The sequence below is a fragment of the Mustela lutreola genome, chromosome 5 (genome assembly GCF_030435805.1).
Source record: "Mustela lutreola isolate mMusLut2 chromosome 5, mMusLut2.pri, whole genome shotgun sequence".
NCBI classification, from domain to species: Eukaryota; Metazoa; Chordata; class Mammalia; order Carnivora; family Mustelidae; genus Mustela; species Mustela lutreola.
In genome coordinates, this window is record NC_081294.1 from 86,190,792 (window position 1) to 86,207,997 (window position 17,206).

General features: G+C 43.5%; 1 protein-coding gene across 7 annotated transcripts in view; it reads right to left on the minus strand.

Moving 5' to 3' along the window:
- The window catches only part of ANKRD55 (ankyrin repeat domain 55), a 402,288-nt gene that overhangs the window by 19,822 nt on the left and 365,260 nt on the right, over nucleotides 1–17,206 (minus strand). For all 7 annotated transcript variants that reach the window (XM_059175015.1, XM_059175020.1, XM_059175017.1 and 4 more), the window contains one exon: nucleotides 7,894–8,022. In XM_059175015.1, the coding sequence (XP_059030998.1) occupies nucleotides 7,894–8,022 (129 nt within the window). The remainder of the gene's footprint in view (nucleotides 1–7,893; nucleotides 8,023–17,206) is intronic.

Below are 17,206 nucleotides of genomic sequence, written 5' to 3' on the forward strand. Positions count from 1 at the left end.
CAGCAGCATCACTCGATCTCCTTTTCTCTGAAGGAAGATAACTCCCAGGAATAATGGGGAAAGTTGTCTTTACTGAGTGAACATTGTGTGCCTGGCACTGCTCCAAGCATTTTCACGTACCAGTTCGTTTCATCCAGACAACAACCCTGTGGGGGTAGATCCTCCTTTGATTCCCATTTCATTGAGCAGAATATGGTGGCACACGGGGGTTAAGTAACTTGCCCAAGGTGACAGCCAAGAAGTGACACAGCACGATAGACAGACAGCCTGTCTGCAGAGCCCTTGCACCTCATGGCTACACCATTCTGTCTCTGATAAAAGGAACCCTGTCTGTTTATTTGATCCTTCATGTTCATCCTGGAGAAACGAAAGTAAAAAAGTAAAGAACTCCTGTTTAGGCTGCTACAGCAGTAGCAAGGATGTGTGCCCAGCCAAATGAAACATGAGGTCTTTAAAAGCCTCTACTCTGAGGGTTGCCATGGTGCACCCTCAGAGGAATCTGAGGGGTCTGAGAGAGCACTAGGCTGTGAGCGGGGGCTTTGGCTTGCTGGTTTCCTGGTAACCGCATTTCTTTCTCGGCGAGCTGGCTGTGTCAGGCAAAGGTAGGCTCCAGGCCTGGGAGGCCAGCAAGGGTCACAGAGACCAAGAAGCACCAGGACACAAGGAATGGGATGATGCCTGGAAGAGGCCTCCGGAAGAATGGAGAGTGGGTTTCTACTTGGGAGAAATGTCATTAAATTTGGGGGCGGGGGGGGGGGGCAGTAATACTGTACAGATCCTATTCTTACGGAGCTCTGGAATTCTGTACTGGATGACCTGATGAGCATTGTGGATTTGTCTTCTGTTGTATTTGTTCTGTTTCTGTTTGTAGATAATTCATGAAATTGCCCTCATGTGCTCTGAGAGCTGCTGGGAACTACTGAATGTTAGTCATTGTCACGTTACTTGTCATAAGGGAGGGTTCTTAGAAGCCTTGTGTGATATAATGATTTATAAGAAATATATATATGGTCACTCAGATTCCTGAAAATGCTTCAGAGCCATAAAGGTGAAATGGGTGTCCTGTTATTAAAAGGTGACTTTTGGACCCCACCCAAGGGTGGGGCTGGTTGCCAGGAGGACCAACCGTGTGATTAGAAGGTTGGAGTTGTCAGTACCCCCCACCAAAGCTTCTAGGGAGGGCAGAGGAGCTAGAGGTTGACTCAGCCCGTGGCCGATAACTTAATCATTATAGTGTAGTGAAGCCTCCATAAAAATCCAAGAGGGCAATCTTTAGGCCTTTCTCGGAGAGCTTCCATGCTTGGGGAACTGGAAGGTTTCCATCTGCTACCAAGCCAGACCCCAAAATCCATGAGGACAGAAGCTCCTTACTCTGGGACCTCACCTTATGTATCCCTTTAACTGGCTGTTGATTCCTGTGCTTTATCATATCCTTTCATAAAATGGTTAAGTGCTGGTGTGTCCCTAAGTATTGTGAGCTGCTCCAGCAAATTAATCTAAGAGGAGGTCGCTGGAACGTCCAACCTGTAGCTGGTCAGTCAGAAGCACAGGTAACAGCCTGGAGCTTGAGACTGGCGTCTGAACTGGGGAGTGAGGTGCAGCCTTGTGGGACTGAACCTTTCACCTGTGGAACCTGATGCCATCTCCAGAGAGACAGTGTCTGAACTGACTCTCATTCTCAAATACCCTGAAAAACCTTGCCACCCACACACAAAAGTTGAACTAATGTACAATAATTTTGCTGCAGGAAGACTGCTAAAAAACAAGATTCCAATGTTCTGACTGTAGATGCTTTTTATTCTAGGAGACCTTCCAAAGGGTCTTAGTGGGCGACTTAGGACTACTTGGTTATTTGCTAACACATGTCTGGGGAATTAGTGCTATCGTGGCTTCTTCTCAGAGGAATCTCCAACCTCCTCCCTTCTTTTGGAAGCAGTGGCCCATTTGCAACACTTTGTCTCACGATGGTGACCAGATAAATAGGAGGCTAGGATTTTAGGTCATAAGCCAGAGTCAGATGTATCAGGCTGGGAATGGAGCTGTGAGGGAACATCTACCAGTCTATACTAGGCGAATACTTGAAAATTGAGAGCTTGGGACTAACCAGATATAAAAAGTACCTAATAGCCTGAAGTCTGAACCATCTTCATGGTTAGTCCCTTTGGATACAAGCTTTACTGCTTGGCTTGACTCCAGAGGCCACTGTACCCCAAAGCTTGGGGCTGACTGCCCTGAAAAGCTAGGGGAAAGACAAAAAGGCGGGGAATGGGGCATGAGGCATGCTGACCCTCAGCTTCGGAGTCTCATCATTTCATAGATTCTCTAATATGGTAGGAAAAAAAAAAAATCTCCTTTCTTGCTCTGTTAGTGTGTAGAAAGGGGCTGAATTCTGCTTCTGGTTGTCTGACAAGATGAAGATCTCTAGGAGGGCCCTATCTGTCCTTGTTAAATGTCTGACTGGGATTCTGCTGAAATGAAGCCTAGCAGAGAGTCACTCTCAATAAATATTTGCTGAAAAGTAAATAAATGAGAAAAAAATATTGATGAACTTTGAGCAAAGCCAAAGAGAAAACCCATCCTTTTTAGCCTCTCTCTCTTTTCTTCATCATCTTTTACTCTTTTCACCTTTTTTTTTTTTTTTTTTTTAATATGTATTCACTCTTAGGTGAGTCCCTGTTATCTTCTCCTGCACTCTTTTTCTCTCTATAACCGGGCGCTGGGGAGCTGACCCACGTGGCCATTTAAACTCAGGTTGCCCCTCAAGCCTGCAATTTCCCTAAGTATGTCAGCCTTTCCTGCCGGGTATGGGTTTAGAAAACTTGACTTTCTTTTTGTTTACTTTAGGCTTAGCGGCTTTGTAGTCCTCCTCTTATCAAGCACTGGGAGATAAGGCCTGCATGCCTTCGGGCCTCCGTGGGTGCTGGGTGTCCTTGCTCCGAGGACAACCTCTGGTACACTAGTTTTCTTTACCCGTGAATTGGATGGTGGGACTAAATGAATTAACATAGTCACTTCTAGCTCTAAGATTCTTTCCCTGTATGAACTGGACCCTCTGGTATATGACATTTATCCATTGTCACTCTGAATATATTCAGGGTAAAAGTGTATTTCTAAGATTTTGACACAGTCCAAAAGGTTGACCACAGATCTTCACCACAGGAAGGAGGAGGATTCCATGCTGGACCAAACCAGGGTCAAACACTAGAGGCTCAAAGGTTATATTAAAAGAGCTCGAAGGGTGAGAGTGTGTGTGTGCGTGTGTTTAATTTCCTTAACCACATAACCACATACTGAATGAACAAACATGAAATAGTTGTTTTATATTAGTGCAGCTCTTTTCTTTCTACTCTCCTTTAAAAATGCACGAAAAGAAAGTACTTCTAAGGAAGATTCCAAAGAAACACATCTTCTAATAAATAGAGGAGGGAGCTACTGGTGAGATTTGAGGAGCACTAGATACCTGCCCCCTCACTGACCTGCCATCATATCTATTCTAGAATTCCTACCATTAGAAAAACCTTCCTAGTATTAAGGCATTACTCTCCTGCAAGTCTCAGTTGAGCTAACAAATGGTGTTCTACAAAGAGAACTCAGTAAGCCATTAATCTTGCTGATTTGAGATGGGTAAATTTATTGCATTGAATTCAGTGAACACTTCTTAAAGGAACTAAGATTCACAAAGATCCGTTCTGGGTCTGGAGAGACATCTATATGAATAAGGCATATTGTCCTTAAGCATACAGTCTATAAGGGAAGAATCAGCCATCCCACTGCTTGTAACACCAGTCCTAGACATAAGAAAGTACTAGATGAGCAACTCAGAGGGAACAATTCTGAAAGGGAGTTCAACAAAGAAGGTGGCATTCCTTTGGGTCTTCAGGAATAAGAAAGAATAAGCAGAGATTCTTCAGGCAGAAGGAATGATGTGGGGAGCGCAAGAAGGGTTTCAACAAAAAGGAAGAGAGTGATTAAGATGGAGACATACTGAATCTCCATGATGTACTGGAGGGACCTTATTCATATTTTGGTGTGACTGGAATAAAGCCTATATGGGCTGAAGAGGAGAGGTCAAGGAGTGGGTGGGAACTAGGGAGTGGTTGTTTACAACAGTAGGCACTAGGCCAGGGATTTTGTTCTGTACCAAAAAATGGAACTCACAGAAGGTTTTTGAGCCAAGGACCAACAGTGACCATAACTGTCCTGGCAGGATTAACAGCTGTGTTTATATATTCCTTTGGGATTTGTAGAAAGAGCCATTGGTGGCAATGTAAGAATAGAAGGGACAAAGAAAGGGCTGAAAGTAGTAATATAGATAGTGAAACTGTTCAGATGAGAGATGGTAGAAGCTTGATCTAAGAAAGTGAAAAATTGTCTCCATTTGCTCTTCAGGGTTTACTCTCCCATTTTTTTCCATCCTGCTCCCATCTTTTTCCATTTTGCTCTTCCATTTAGCCTTCCTTGCCCTATGGCTTGTGGTTGGGTTTGGCCAATGAGTGACACTGACCAGAGATGGGAGTATGAGGATAGAAATTGGGGTGTTTATCATTCAGTTCTCTCTCTGCTGGGCCACAGTTTGGTCATTCCATCAAAGGTTATACCTACTGTCCTAGGCCCTCTGCTACAGCTCTAGCTTTTGTTGTGTCTTAGTAACCACTCCCTCCCATGCCCTTTTAGAGCCAGATGCCCTAATCGCAATCTGCTGTGGTATGTGATAGCCTCTTCAGGAATCTCTTCCCAATTTATCCCATCCAGACTGGGCTATGTTTCCTGCTGTGACCCTGACCTGTACAGTGGAGAGAGAAAGGAGATGACAGAGATGTGAGAGCTGAGGAGGTAGAACTGAGGAGTCTTGACAACCAACTAGACACAAAGGCTGATAAGGAAGGAGTGTGGATGACGCAAAGCTCTTTGGCTTGGGCTACTAGGAGGACAAGAATGTGATGGGAAGGGAAGACCACGGGTTAAGTTTGGACGTGTCCAGCTTGAAGGGTCTGGGAAATGATGTGGGGATGACAAGGAGAGCTAGAAATGTGAGTCTAGAGTTTCAGAGAGAGGTCAGATTTGAGAATCTTCTGAGTAGAATGACAGTTGATGGGATGGGCTTTCTGAGGAAGAGAGGAAGAAAAAAGACTGAGGATGGAACTTCGGGAGGGTCTCCTGGGCAGACCGGGGAGGTGAAGGAGGGCAATGGGCCCACAGGAGGACCTCACCAGCTACCAAGGCACTTGAGAGATGGGGCAGAAGCCTAACCCCAAACCACTTCATGGGCCTAATTAATGTCTCCAATCTTTCTTGCCTTGGTTATCTGGGTGAAATACAGAGGCTCTATTATTTGAAAGTGTCATAGCTTTAAACATGGGCTCATGTGGTCCAAAAGAAAAGCAGGAAGTTTGGAGAAAGGAATACATGACAACGGGAAATAGACTCACTCATGTGGAAAAACTGTAAAAGGAGCACAATGCTCGTCCTGTGCTATAAATGAACCAGAAGGCTAAAGGGGGCAAGTGTAATCATGGTTTCAGCTGACATTTGGAATTACCCTTAGTATTCTTGGCAGATTAAAGGGCAGGACACACCACTTCTGAATTTCACTGCTAACCACAAGGACAGAGAGGGAGCATGGTTCTCCTCCAAGTGTGATTCTGCACCTTTTAGGGATAGTCACTGATCTGCACTGAGGGAGGAACTGAAGAAAGTTCCTCAGAAGAGTTTGCCAACATATTTACATCTTCACGCATAGCATGTTTCATACAGTTGTAGGGGTTGTAGAAGGGACCTGTCTAGTTAATCCTTTTACCCCCAAAGGCAGATACACAGTGGGTGCTCAAGAAATATGTATTAGGCAATTGAGTAAACAAATGGATGGTGCAGTATGTTTATACCAAATCATGATCAAGATGCAAATATCTTAAGTATGAGTAGATAAGATTTCAGTACCCATTACTATGAATTCATTTATCATAGCAGTTTTCAACCCTCAGTGCACATTTCAATCTCCTGGGGTGAAGGGAAGCTTTAAAAAGTATGGATGCCTGGGCTCTATACCAGAACAACTAGCTGAAAATCTAGGGTGTGAGGTCTGTGTAACAGTATTGCTTAAAAGCCCTTTAGATGATTTTAAAGTGCAGACAGGACTGAAATCAATGTAGCACATTAAAAGCCCTATCATTTGGTAGAGAGAAAGAAGATGTGGGTATGATAATTAAGCTGTTGTGGAGGAAAGCAGTTACCATAACAAAAATGGTTATCTATTCTAATTACCTAGCACATTACACGTTGCTGTCATACACAAACTCTCATTCATACCCCAATGACACACAGACAGTTAATCCAAGAGGAACTGGTGATTTTTCTCAGATAAAAACCAGGTCTGTCAATGCAAACAGATTTTTTGAGTTGAGTACTGGGTGTTCTTTTCATTTTGCCAAATGGCCTCTTTGAGGATAAGAGCAGGGGCTCCCACCCCTGAAAAGTCCAAATCAGAAGGTCAGAAGTAGGGTCTGGGAACCTATCATTTTACAAGCACTGTGGCTGATTCCATTGCAAGGCTGGGACCCCAAGAGCAGCTCTAAATTACGGGGGTGGGGTGGAGGACGTGGGAGCAGGGGTGTGAGCCCCATCCCAGATCTGTGGAATCCGAATGCCAGGGTGATGAGGGTGAATACAGAAATGCTTGATCTGGATACCACTCCCACCTCAGCTGAGGACCCGCACACAGGGCTGCTCAGCCAGAGGACCAGCCCGGCAGGGACTGGCATGGGAGATTAGATACTGAAAGTATGTAGGAGGATGCTACAGCAGGTGGGGAGGACAAAACAAGTTTTGCTCACTTTGCAGTTTTGCCCAGTGCTCGTCTTAGTACAGAATAACTAGAACCAAAGTTGGAGTTACAAAACCAGAGAAGTTTCCAAATCACTTCAGTTTCAATTTTACCTCGAGCCTGAAAGTGCCAGGTGCTCGTCTCTGGTATGCTTGGCACGTGAAACCATTATGTGAAACCGCCAGCAGGGCAGGCAGAAACCCCCTCTCACAAGTGTCCTGGCAGGAGCTCGGCAAGGGTGCCTTTGTTGGGCTGATGAAGGTTAACAGTGTCTCTGCTTGGGTAGCAAAAGAATGGGCTGGCAACTTGGTTGAAATGATGCATAATACTACTGTCCTCTGAAGGACAGAGTACATGACTCTGAGTTAATCTATTCCTCTAAAATAGAAAGCACGCTAATAATGTTAGCTATGGGCATTCTCTCACCTTATTCTCACTTTCCCCTCTTTGGGCTGTAGACTTCTTGGGTCTATTCTGATTTCTTTGGTCATGTGTTCTAAGACAGACTCCCTTTTGTGATCACGGGATAGCGTTAAGAGGCATGATTTTCATTGCTCAGCCCAGAACTCAGGGTCACTTGGAGTAACTCTGCTTTGGAGGATTTGGAAGAAGAGAGTTATGGTCAAAAGACTTTGAAGAGCAAGTTTTCCTAATAAAACTTTGAAGGTTTATCCTGGTGTACTGTGAGCTACTTAGCAAGCATGCAGATGGAGAGAGTAAGAGAGCAAGCAAGAGAGGTGGGGTGTGTGTGTGTGTGTGCGCGCGTGCGCATGTGCCTGTGTGTATAACAGCCAAAGTAGGCTCTCTTCCCCCTCTGTACCTTGGAGGGGTTTCTTCTCCACAGATGGACTCAAATCCTCCAAAGTGACAGGTTTGTGGTCAGGCCCTTTGGACATATAGGGACTGAAGAGGGCAGCGTGAATCTTCCTTGCTCTAGCACACATTTAACCTCCATCTCAGTGCAGTGGCTGCACCTTTGATAATTCCATCTTTCAGGTCTGATAAACTCAGAGACTTGTAACATGGCTTTACACCATCTAAACTTGAGACAAACTTACTGGTCAATTTCTCACCTGGACTGCCCAGTGGAGAGCTGTTTTAAAGTCTTTATCCACAAGCGTGGGGTCTGCTCCCTTCTTCAGCAGCATTTGAGTATGTTGAGGCTGGTTATGGAAAGCGGCCCAGTGGAGCGGTGTCATTCCCTACAAAACCACAGTCAGAAAGGGGAGAGGTGAGCACAGGCTATCAGGAAAGAAAAGGGAGGTCCCACTTTCTCCCCAGACCCAAGGGCCATCACCAGATACATTGGTTGCTGCCTGTTAGTTCAATCAGTCCTTAAGCCATTCAATCAACAGATACTTACTGAGGTTCTGCTTTGTGCCAGGAAAACAGGGATGGAGAATACTACAGAGAATTACCTAAACAAGATCCTTGCTCTCATGGGAACTGCAGTGTAGTAGAGGAAGACAGACAACAAATGGAAATGAGCAAAAGGATTTTCCAAGTCCTATAAAGAATGTGTATGGGGAGCTGTGAGAGAGTAATTGCAGGCTTAGTGACTGTACTACGTGGGCTTCTAGGAGCCAGGCTGGGGGAACAGAGCAGCAAGCGCCAAGCCACAGAGGCAACCACTTGTGACTGGGGTCACGCTAAACTGCCATATCCCACCCACAGGGGGAGGGACACTGTTTTACTACAGTATCCTCAGTGGCTACAACAGAGACTGGATAAATAGTTGTTGAAGGAATGAATGGAGAAGGAGAGAGATCCATGTGAGACGAGTCTGGAGAGGGAGGCAGGGCTGATCCTGGGATGTAGGATGGGGGATACAAACTCTGTATAAAGCATTTAGATTTCATTCTGAGGTCTGTGAAAAGGCAGTGAAGGGTTTTAAGAGCATGTTGACATGATCTGATTTACACTGTTGGAAGAGATCACTCTGTGGCAGCTTGGATGAGTCCATCTGGTGAATCTCAGCTTCTTTCAGAGCTTGAAGTCACATGCTTTAGGCATCATTTAATAATACAATGAATGGGAAAGGTAACCATGAGGACAAGTATTATTTGGGAGTATACCATGAAAAGATGGCCTCTTTTCCTTGCCCACACTCTCAGTACACAAAGTATCTCTGAAATGACTCTAGATTAAGATGCTTGGTAAAGAGGGCAAAGAGTATGGGCAGCTTTAAAGTTCTTTTCATAGTCATCTCCGCACATAATATAAAGCTGAGAGTCTAATACTTATCAATGCTATGGTCTTTATGAGTTCTTATGTACATTTTTCACTGAATCCTCTAAACAATCTTCCGAATTAAGTACTGTGCTGAACTCCACTATGTGTTCACCAAACTCTATGTCCTCTTCCTCCAGGGTGCACAGGGTACATTCCCCAGCCTCCCAGCAGATAGGGGTGGCCTTGAAACTGAGTCCTGATCATTGCAACATGGACAGAGTGGGAGGAAGCTCATCACAGGCCTGCCTAGAAAACAAAACCCACAGGGTCTCCTCCCCTTCCTTCTCTCTTTCCTCATCCGACAAATGAATGCAGCCAGCAAGACTGGAGAAGATTCCAGAACCATGTAATTATGACGCTTAGGACCTGACTGATGAAGGAGAGTAAGGCTATCCTGTGATCCAGGATTGGACTATGATTGTAGCAAGAAAGAAGCTTTAACTGTGTCAGGCCCCTGAGATTTTGAGTTTATTATTGTAGCAATGGGCCAACTCTGATAGGTGCTGCTATCCTCCTTGTTTTATGGAAGAGGAAGCTGAGCTCTAGAGCAATTCCCAAGTCTGTGAGTGAGAATCTAGGGTTTGAGGTTTATGGGACACTGGGATGAGAATGTCAATCCCCTTGACCAGGTCAAAAATTCTAAATCATTATACTATGGCCTGTTTTCAAGTTGCGAGGCTCACACAAGTGAGATACGCTCTTGAGAATACTTCAAGAAATTAGTTACATTTGGAAAAGAAGGCTACACTATTGGAACACAACCTGGATCCTCGCCAATGTGAGTGGGGTCGAGTATGGTTCTATAAGAAAACTCCATGAGATGGAGGGCAAGAGTCTTCCTGGGCCAATGACTCCAGGAATAAACATGGGAGGATCCCTGGAGCTCACTCAGGGCCTCCGCTTAGATCTGATAAGTGTGGAGAATCCTTAACTTGCTCTTGTCATTTAAAGCTAAGAGATAAGGCTCAGTAGCACAAAGGCTAGAGCCTTGGACTTCCGAACTAAGAGATAATCGTTCTGTCACAGTTTATTGCCTGCAGGTGGCCCACATCCTGCACTTGGCCTACATCCTGCACGTAGCTCACATCTCACACGCCCTTCATGTCCTGCTTGTAAATCTATATTCTGTTTGTAACCAGATCTTATGTAAAGTATAAAGGAAGTGATTGAAAAAAAAAAAAGTCATCTACTGGTCACTGATCATCAGTCGATAACTCCCCATCATTTGAGCTCTGATCACCAGGTTTCTCCTTCACGTAGGTGACAAGTGACACCCGAACAAGGACCTGAAATTGACAAATAGTACCGCAGTGATCTGGAGACCTCACAGGAAGAGGTAAGTGAGAATGATGGGGCAGAATCAAAGTTGTGTGCAGTATTTCCTAGCATTAATACAACACCTTTTATCTCAGAAGGTGCTCGAGTGTCCAGTGGTCGATTAAGAGCTTGTTGGGATACTACTTGTGAATATAATCCTTGGTTTTCCAATGAAGGGAACCTTGGAAGAGGCAGTTTGGGAGCATGCGTGCCATAATGTGGAAAAGGCTTACAGATGAGGTGAAAAAAATTTTATGGAGTTTTGGGTTATATGGGCATTGGTAAATTTTAATTTTGGGAAGGAAACATCAGGAAGATGATTTTAAGGCTGAAACGGCCACTTCTTTACATACATTTGAGTTAGATGATGAAACAACCCGACAAATTCAACCCGAAAGTAAAAAAATTATTTCTCGGCAGAAAGGACAAATGCCATGTTTCTCCTTTGGCCACTGCATCTTTGATTCCCTTTGGGGATGAGGATGAGGAAATAGCAGCAGACCTCTTTGGGGATCAGTGAAATGACAGTGGGTTCGATGATTTACGCACGTTACATTTAGGACCAACAAAAACTAAAAAACTCAATCCTGTTTCTACACCATCTTGCCCCCATGAGCTGCACTTAGTTTTCCCTGTAACTTTCAGGCTAATAGGCCAAATACTTAGGACGGGATGCCGATGAAGACTGTAAGAGTTAAAGGCGTGTCCCATGTACAGATCTACTTCTCCATATTAATAGGAATATTTATCCAGTTGGAGCAGTAATGCCTGCTGGATACCCTGTGATTTTCAACTCATAAGTAAAATGGTATTAGTCTTCTCTGAACTTCTACAATGGAAAATGTGGTGTGGCTTTCTGAGGAGGCAAATGAAAAATTCAGGAGTTCAGGACAGAGGGAATGTTACAGCTGTTACTCAACATGGGAACAGGAGCTTGGACGACGTCTAATCATCAAACTCCTAACATTCCTCCTGCAGCCCTTTCCTGCATGTGTGATGTGGCCCTACAAGCCTGGCAAAAAATTAATTCGGATGCTGATTATACTCCCAGTTAAACAAAAATCCAACAAGGGCCTAAAGAGCCATACATTGATTTTATTGGCGGGTTAAAAGAATCACTGGAAACGCAGGTAAGAGGAAAGCAAATTCAGGAAATACTCTTAAAACAATTAGCATATGATAGTGCTAATGAAGACTCCCAGGCCCTGATTTAACCTCTGAGAATCTGGCAATGTCCTGGATTGTTGAAAAGCTTGTCGTAATGTTGGATCCTTTAAACATCAGGCCTGAGGAACAGCATTAGAAACCATGGCTTTTCAAAACAATTGCAGGCAAAATGTTAATTGTGGACAAACGGGATATATAAACCATGCCATCTCCCTCCCTGTCTGATTGCTCCCTCTTCTGCCAATCACCCGAATAAATCCAGGATTCAACCCCGTAATGTTTTTCCCCCACTGTTGACAACGCAAGCAAACATTGGGCTAAGAAATGCAAGTCAAAAACCAGTAGAGATGGAAATCCTTCTGCGAATCCTCATCTGGGAAACGTTTCCCTAAGGGGCCAACCCCAGGCCCCAATTAATGTGGGGTCACAGAATTTCCTATTCAGTTTGTACCCAAAAGCGACTCTCAGTTAATGGACTTAGTCCCTGTTACTCAGGGGAGTGCTGCGTTTGGTATCCCTCTTCCTAAGGCTTGCTTTATATGTCCATCTCAATGTCCTTATAAATTGTCAACAAACCAATATGGACCTCTACCCCCAAATATGGCTGGTCTCCTGCTTGAACGGAGTAGCTTAACTATGAAAGGAGTTACAGTACGTACGTAAGGAGTCAGACTCTGGTTATTATGGTGAGATTCAAATTATGGTTTCTGTCACTGTTCCTGGACCTTTTCGGCAGGCGAACCAAGTCACCCAACTTTTGTTACTTCCCTATATTAAAGCCTACTCAATCTTCAAACTTCAGGGAAGGAGAGTTCAGCAGTACTAATAAAAAGATTCATTTTTCTGAGAAACTGTAGGAAGTTGACCCCAAATGAAGTTTCTAGTAAGGGACGAACATGTGAAGGGCTCTTAGATTCTGGAGCAGATATTTCCATCCTTTCTTGTCCGTGTTGGCCACGCCAATGACCTACAATGCCTGCTGATAATGCCCTTGAGGGGTCTTGGCTATGTAACCACTCAACTGAGACAAAGCAGCTGACCTCTGCCCTGTGTGAACCAGAGTGATTACAAGATCATATTCAACCTTATTTACGTGTTATTGATAAATTATTTCCAGATTTTTCTGGGCAGTTCTCAGTCCTCCCGAGTCCTTTACTGCCGTCAGCTCTATTGCAATGTTTCAGCATTACGGGGGTCCCTACTACCATAAAAAACGAAGGCACCAGCTTACCCAAGCTACAGACTTCACTGCCTTTTGTTCAGTTTGGCAGATTCATCATATTACAGTTAAAACCCACAAGGATAAGGTAGAGTTGAACGAGCTCATTGTACACTAAAGCTGCAATTACTAAGCAAAAAAGGGGGAAACCCCAAGGATGTTTTAGCACTCTATTTACTCTTAATTTTTTGAATTTATGCCAAGGCGACAGTCCGGCAGCCGCAGAAAAACTTCTCACAATCACAGCAATCCCTTGAAGCATCTATTCTATTTGGTTCAAATCTTTTAATGAATGGCTTCCTGGCCTCCTATTAAGGAAAGGCAAATGGTCTGTTCTTATTTCCTCAGATAACGGTGATGGAGCCTCTGAAACACTATGGTTTCCTCCTTGGCTCATCAGGCCCCAGAAAAACCAATGACCCCGCTGATAACCACTGCATCCCCGATTTCTGAGAAAGATCTGGAGGACAGGAGATGGAGGTGGTCACTCAGAAGAGTCACTTGTGATTGGACTGTGACATCTTTTTGTATTACCCCTGCAAAATATAATAGTACTCATTATGAATGGGATAAGATCAAATATCATTTACAAGATTTACGAGGGACTCTATCTCTTGACCAAGGACTCCAGCAGGAGATTTTTGAAACCTTTTGAAACAAATTGCCAGGCTTTCCTTGTGAGAATCTTGTTACAGGGATTGCTGAGGCACTGCAGGGCCTTGACCATTGAGCTTGGTTTCAGAGTATTATGCATTGTTTTGGGAGCAGGAGTTAGCTTGCTAATACAGTTTATGTCTATTTCTTAAAGGGTACTGATGTCTCAAACGACAAGTGACCTCAAACAATGAGTGAACAAATAGGTGTCTAGCTTGGAACTGGCTCTTAAGATACTGCAATTAAAAAACAAAAGAATCACTGGAACCAACCTGGACCCTCGGCAATGTGACTGGGATGGAGTAGGATCCTGTGCAAAAAACTCCAGGAGATGGAGGGCAAAAGTCTTCCTGGGCCAATGACCCCCAGAATAAATATGGGAGGATCCCCAGAGCGCTTTCATGGCGTCCTCCTAGATCTGGTAAGTGTGGAGAATCCTTAACTTGGCCTTGTTTTTTAAAGCTAAGAGATTCCTTCACATACCATACTTCATTGCCTACTTGTAGCCCACCTCCCAGATACAGCTCACATCTTACACGCAGTTCATGTCCTGCACATAAATCTAGATCCTGTTTGTAACCCGATTTTGTGTAAAGTGATAGTAAGAAAAGTGTCTACTGATACCGTTAGTCCCCACAGTCCCCCCATCATTTCGGCTGTGATCACCAGGATCCCCACCTTGCAAAGGTGACATTATACAAACGCAGGGGAACTTCTTTTTCGTATTGTGACAGCTGAGTATTCACTGAGGATTCAGAATAACTCCCTGCATTTCAAGTCCTGTTCATTATAAATGTGGCACACTGGAGGTAGAAATCTAGACTCAGCGGGAATCTTATTTTTATCACTCATGGATTTTCCTTTCCCAGTGCTTAGTCTTGTTTGCTTCAGACTCATACTGGTTTCAGCTACCAGTATTCAGTGTTAGACATCAAAACTGGAAGTCACTGCAGTGTAAACTCTGAGGATAGGTCCTTGTCTGCTGTCTGAAGGCTTAGAGCTTAGAACAGTGTCAGGAATATTGTAGGTGCTAAATAAGTTATTTAAAATAAATGACTTCTTAACCATCCTTGATTAAATTGTTTTGCTTTTGCAAATTTTAGCTTTGCTTTTAAAAACTGCATAAATAAAAAGCAAAACCTGACTTCTCCTTTATAGAGAATCAGTTTGTCTGATACCTCATTGTTACCAACTCTTCATCTGAAATCTAGAATTTTTGATCAGTTCTCCAAATAGGTATATGGCTATCACTCTGTGCATAGGTATGATTTACTGATAGGTGAACTCAATGTGAAAATAACGTTTATGAACTAGATTCTGGTTATGCACTGCTAATCCTTGTCTCCTAAACAACAACTGTTAAACTTCTAGAGTTACTTCCTTAAAAAAAAAAAACCCACCCCCTTCCAAAAAAACCTTAAAAACCCCAACTTCTGCATCTTTTGGTAAAGTGGTAGGGTGGGGAGAAACACTAGCACTTTTCATATAGCTACTTGCAGCCAAGAAATTTATATTACCTTAACCATATTTATAGATGTAGTCCTTAAGGGGTAGACTTTCATAGCCCCATTTTACAGGTGAAGAAACCAAAACACAGTTTAAGTAATTTGCCTATGGTACGGATATGTGCCATAGTTGGGATTCAAATCCAGGTCTCTTCAACCTTGGAGAATAACATTTCTTCCCACACATGGTGGTAGGCTTTCCTTTTGGAAGTGAGCTCAACTGCTGGAGAATGCTTTCCTCTGTGATATTAACTGGATTCAGATCTAACTTTCTGAAAGGGTTTTCACTTGTGTAAGGGTTGCCATCCTATATTTGTTGAATTCAGCATTGTTTCTAGGCTCTCAAAACAGCTGGCACATACTTTGGAAGGTACTGAACCATATATTTTCTCCCATCCCCCACCCTAGAATTTGGGTGACCATCTGACCCTAAATCAAGGAGGAATCATTCCATTCCTTCTTGAAATAATCATAAACACACACGTTATATGTATTACATACACTATAATACAAGTTGCAAACAAGTCAAAGGAACTTTGACATTGCTGTTTTTTCAATTGGGCTAATGAGAAAAATAAATCCCTTTAGAATTAGTAATATGAAAACCAAAACTTGCAGAATCAGCTTCAGTGCAGGCCCTGGCATTGCATAACACACTGTTTAGGAGTGTGTTGCTACAACTTTTTTTTTTTTTTTGCTACAACTGTCTGTCTCCAGCTTCTGGGCAGACCAGAAGGCATCCCAGTTTCGTTACGTGAAGGCTGGTGGCCATTTAAGGGGCTGACTTCAGACTCAGACTGGTGTCTGCGTTAAGCTGTGATGCACTTAAAGGCAGAAGCTGTGGCTTCTTGGGCATGGTAAGCCCACAGCATCGAATGCAGTATTAAAGAAATACAGGAAGAATTAGTGAATTACAGGTTATCAAGGCTCCCTTGGTCTCAGAGTAGAAAATACCAGAGTGTCTTGGATGCAGTCCAGCCCTTTGTGTCCTAACTGTGGAGACCTTTTCTATCAATGCTCCCTACAATTTCGTTGAGGACTCAGTTGGATCTTCGAAGCATCAGGGGGCTGAAAACCCAGGAGCCATCTGCAGACATGTTGCAACAAACACCGAAGATGGTCCAGGTCAGAGTAGAACGCCACATTTTTTGAAAAAGTATTGGCTCAGAGACTAAAAAGTAACTGACACTTGAGAGCATAGCTCTCCACAATGTTTCAAAGGGACATGTTCAGTTTTAGTTGGCTTTGAATCCTTCTGGAGATTGCTGATGGGTCTGTGTTGGGTGTTGAGCAGGTTGCTTTGAAACGGCACTTTCATACAGATGAATTCTGTACCTTGAGCCTGTGTCACTGACATTTTAAGGGCTTACAAATCTTACCAATGTTTCAGAACTACCCCCCACCCCCGCCCCAAAACCACTCTTCTGTGTTTTCTGAACCAGAAATCTGGTTAAGTGCTCAGGATGGCACCTTTAAACTGGAATCTGCAGACCCGAGAAGCACAGAGGTTCGATGTGGCCAGGCACTTGCTACACCTCTCAACTTGGTGCTCTGGGGGGTAAAATTCTAGCAAGTCCTGAGAGGTCAGCAAAACCTAAAGGATCTAGAACTTCACAGAAGTCCAGCTTGGCTTTGCTTGACTTTCTAAATTTACAAACTATTAATCTCCTGATCACACATGACTACTCAAACAAAAGTTGTTTCTTCTAGACCCAAAAAAAAAAAAAAAAAGGAAAAAATGATGTGCTTTAAAAGAATTTAAAAAATAGATGGTTAGAAATGGAGGACGAAAGCCATTTCCTTTCATTTTTATTTTAAAAATATATTATAGATCACAAAAATTAATAAATTATTTCATCATCTATGTTTTAGAGTTTTTCAATCTGGATAAGTTACGTTTATCATAATGGTCAAAAGATTATAAAGACTAAAAATAGATGGTGGGTTTTAGGACAGTAAGAATGACTGCTATTGATGATATTCTTTTAAAATGCTCCCTCTCTCCCTGTTGGGGCACCTGGGGGGCTCAGTCATTAAGGGTCTTTCTTAAGCTCAGGTCATGATCCTGGGGTCCTGGGATCGAGCCCTGCATTGGGCCCCCTGCATTGGGCTCCCTGCTCAGCAGGAAGCTGCTTCTCCCTCTCCCATTCCCCTGCTTGTGTTCCCTCTCTCACTGTGTCTGTCAAATAAAATCTTAAAAAATAAAAAATGCTTACCGTCTCCCTGTAATGACAAAAACTGTGTATCCAACAAAAACATAAAAATCCTTAGAGAGTTTTGTAATTTAAATGA